The sequence below is a fragment of the Paramisgurnus dabryanus genome, chromosome 24, assembly GCF_030506205.2.
Source record: "Paramisgurnus dabryanus chromosome 24, PD_genome_1.1, whole genome shotgun sequence".
NCBI lineage: Eukaryota > Metazoa > Chordata > Actinopteri > Cypriniformes > Cobitidae > Paramisgurnus > Paramisgurnus dabryanus.
In genome coordinates this window covers 25184597-25187151 of record NC_133360.1, presented here as the reverse complement: position 1 = coordinate 25187151, position 2555 = coordinate 25184597, and the positions used below count along the sequence as shown (strand labels likewise).

General features: G+C 37.0%; 1 protein-coding gene across 1 annotated transcript; it reads left to right on the top strand.

The window, feature by feature from the left end:
• The first annotated feature begins 1091 nt into the window (after positions 1–1091).
• Positions 1092–2234, top strand: LOC135741229 (beta-1,3-galactosyltransferase 2-like). Its single transcript, XM_065259887.2, has one exon. It carries the CDS (start codon positions 1092–1094, stop codon positions 2106–2108), a length of 1017 nt encoding a protein of 338 aa, XP_065115959.1. The 3' UTR covers positions 2109–2234.
• Positions 2235–2555: the final 321 nt, after the last annotated feature.

The window sequence follows — 2555 nt, the reverse complement described above, 5'->3', positions numbered from 1 at the left end:
TCAGAAAAATACTAAAACGATAACCAGATTATTCATATCACACTTTATTTGTAAACAGAAATACCTTTAACTTTATAATAAGTCTGAGAACTTTAATTATTACTGACGCCTAATAATTTTTCTACATAGAGAACTGATTTTATTTTATTTTATGCATTAAAGCAATGCACACGTTTTAGAAAAGCTAATAATGTAATTTTTAATCCTAAATTTGATATATTACTTTATTAATCTATAATATTTATACTTTTTAAAATTCTGATATATTGGTATATTTTTTTGCATTTCTGTCTCTTATGTTATTTGGCAATGTTCAGTTTACCCCATGATGGGGTAAAAAACAAGAAAAACCAGAAACTACTCCAGTTTCCTCCCAAAGCCTAATACCATGCACAATAGGTAAATCCCTCAACTTGTGTATCGAATAACCAGTTTTTTAGCCATAGATGCTGGAATGGCATTTAGAATAAACAAACAAATACACAGAACAAGAAAAACTACAAAATTCTGAATTGTGCAATTTCAAATTTAAATGCAATTTTAAGGCCTGGTTTTACAGACAAAACTTAGCTAAAGCCAGGACTAGCCCTTAGTTAGATTAAGATGTTGAAGCATCTTTTAACATGCGATTAATTGACTATTTTATTGCTTTGACATTTAATTCTCATAATTTTTTTTCATTGTTTACGAAATATTTTCTCATATTTTTGTGATTTGTTAAATTAAATATTTTGCAAGGTTTACCTGGCAGTAAATATTAATAGCCTACACATAACACATATAATCTGATACGGTCTCGTTTATACAGGCGCTACAGCTCCCCCTTGTGTTTTTAGAGAGATATGCAATCATTGCGGTGATCTGAAATCATCACGATGAAGTCAAACAATCGCGATAAGAGAATTATTTAATCATTGTGACAGCCCTAAGTGCAAGTAATTATTCAAGTCTTGTCTGTGAAACCTGGGGTAAATTTACATATTAAAAAAAAATATGCGTTTTTTTTAATAAAAACTTACAATCTTTTTAATGTCCAAAACTATTCACATTTCACAGCGTTTTGTTTTCGTCTAGCTGTGCCGGTCAGACAGATGTCCTATCAGAGGTGGTGTCTGGTTGGTCTCCTAGTTCCAGGAACTGCTTTGCTGCTGTATTTAACATATAACCCTGTAAGAAGAAAATGGGGAAACCAAGAGGAGTACCCTTTTGTGAGAGAAACACATGACAATGAAACAGGAGTGGAAGACTTAATAGAAGGGGAACCAGATATGTACCATGTCGCTTACCCTCGAAAATATAAATTCATCATTGACCAGCCACATATATGTAAAGAGAAAAAACCTTTCGTGGTGGTCATTGTACCTGTGACCCCTGAGAACACTGAGGGCCGCGATGCCATCCGAAACACATGGGGTGGAGAAAAGCCTTTTGCGGACAAGGTGGCGCTGGTTCTGTTTCTTTTGGGCTCACATAGCGGAACCGATAAAGAGGCATTACAGGAGCGACTTTACAATGAAAGCAAGCACTACCAAGATCTTTTGCAGAGTAACTTTCAGGATTCCTATAGGAATTTAACTATTAAAACTATGGTGATGATGGAATGGCTAAGCGAGAAGTGTCCACAGGCGTCTTATGCTGTAAAGGTGGATGCAGACGTGCTCCTCAACATCAGAAACCTAATAAACATGCTTGCGAGTCTGAAAATGGTGAAAAGCAATTACATGACCGGTCTAGTTTGGTTTGAAAGCACTGTTTTAAGAGATCCATCTAGCAAGTTTTATATGCCATACGATGTGTTTCCTAAAGACTTTTACCCTCCGTATCCTCTCGGCATGTGCTACATCTTTTCTTTAGACCTACCGCTAAAGTTTCTACAACAGTCAAGGCGAATTAAACCTATTTTTATAGAAGACGCATATCTTGGAATGTGCCTGGAGCGCCTGGGTATCGTCCCTACCAAACCACCGAATATGGACCAGTTTGTGGTCATACCACCAAAGCGGTACAATCGATGTTACTATACTACACTAATAGCCGTGATGACGGAAAGCACAGACCAGCTGGTTACCTATTGGACAGATATCAACTTCTCTAGCACAGCCTGCTAAGGTGTTTGTATGATAAATTTGTACAATATTTTCGATTGATGGACCAAAAATGTTTCCTTAAGGGTGTTTATTTCTTGACCTCCTCAATAATCTAAATGAACAAAATACAATCAGCCTCTTCAGCATCCAGTTTTCATACAAGCTTACATTAATCTGCATTTAAAGCTACCCCCCCCCATTTGAATGAGGAGCGTGTGCTTAATTGGCTTTATGCCCAGCTGCACTACTTCCTGAACTTCAGCCAGCTCCTTGTTTCCTGTCTGCCATTATTGGACAAACTGATTGATCCAGGTGTGCCTAACCTCAGTAGTCACAAACAAACTGATTAATCCAGGTGTGCCTGACCTCAGTAGTCACAACAACAATAATCAGACACACCTGGATTAATCAGTTTGTCCAATAATGGAAGACAGGAAACAAGGAGCTGGCTGAAGTTCAGAAAGTAGT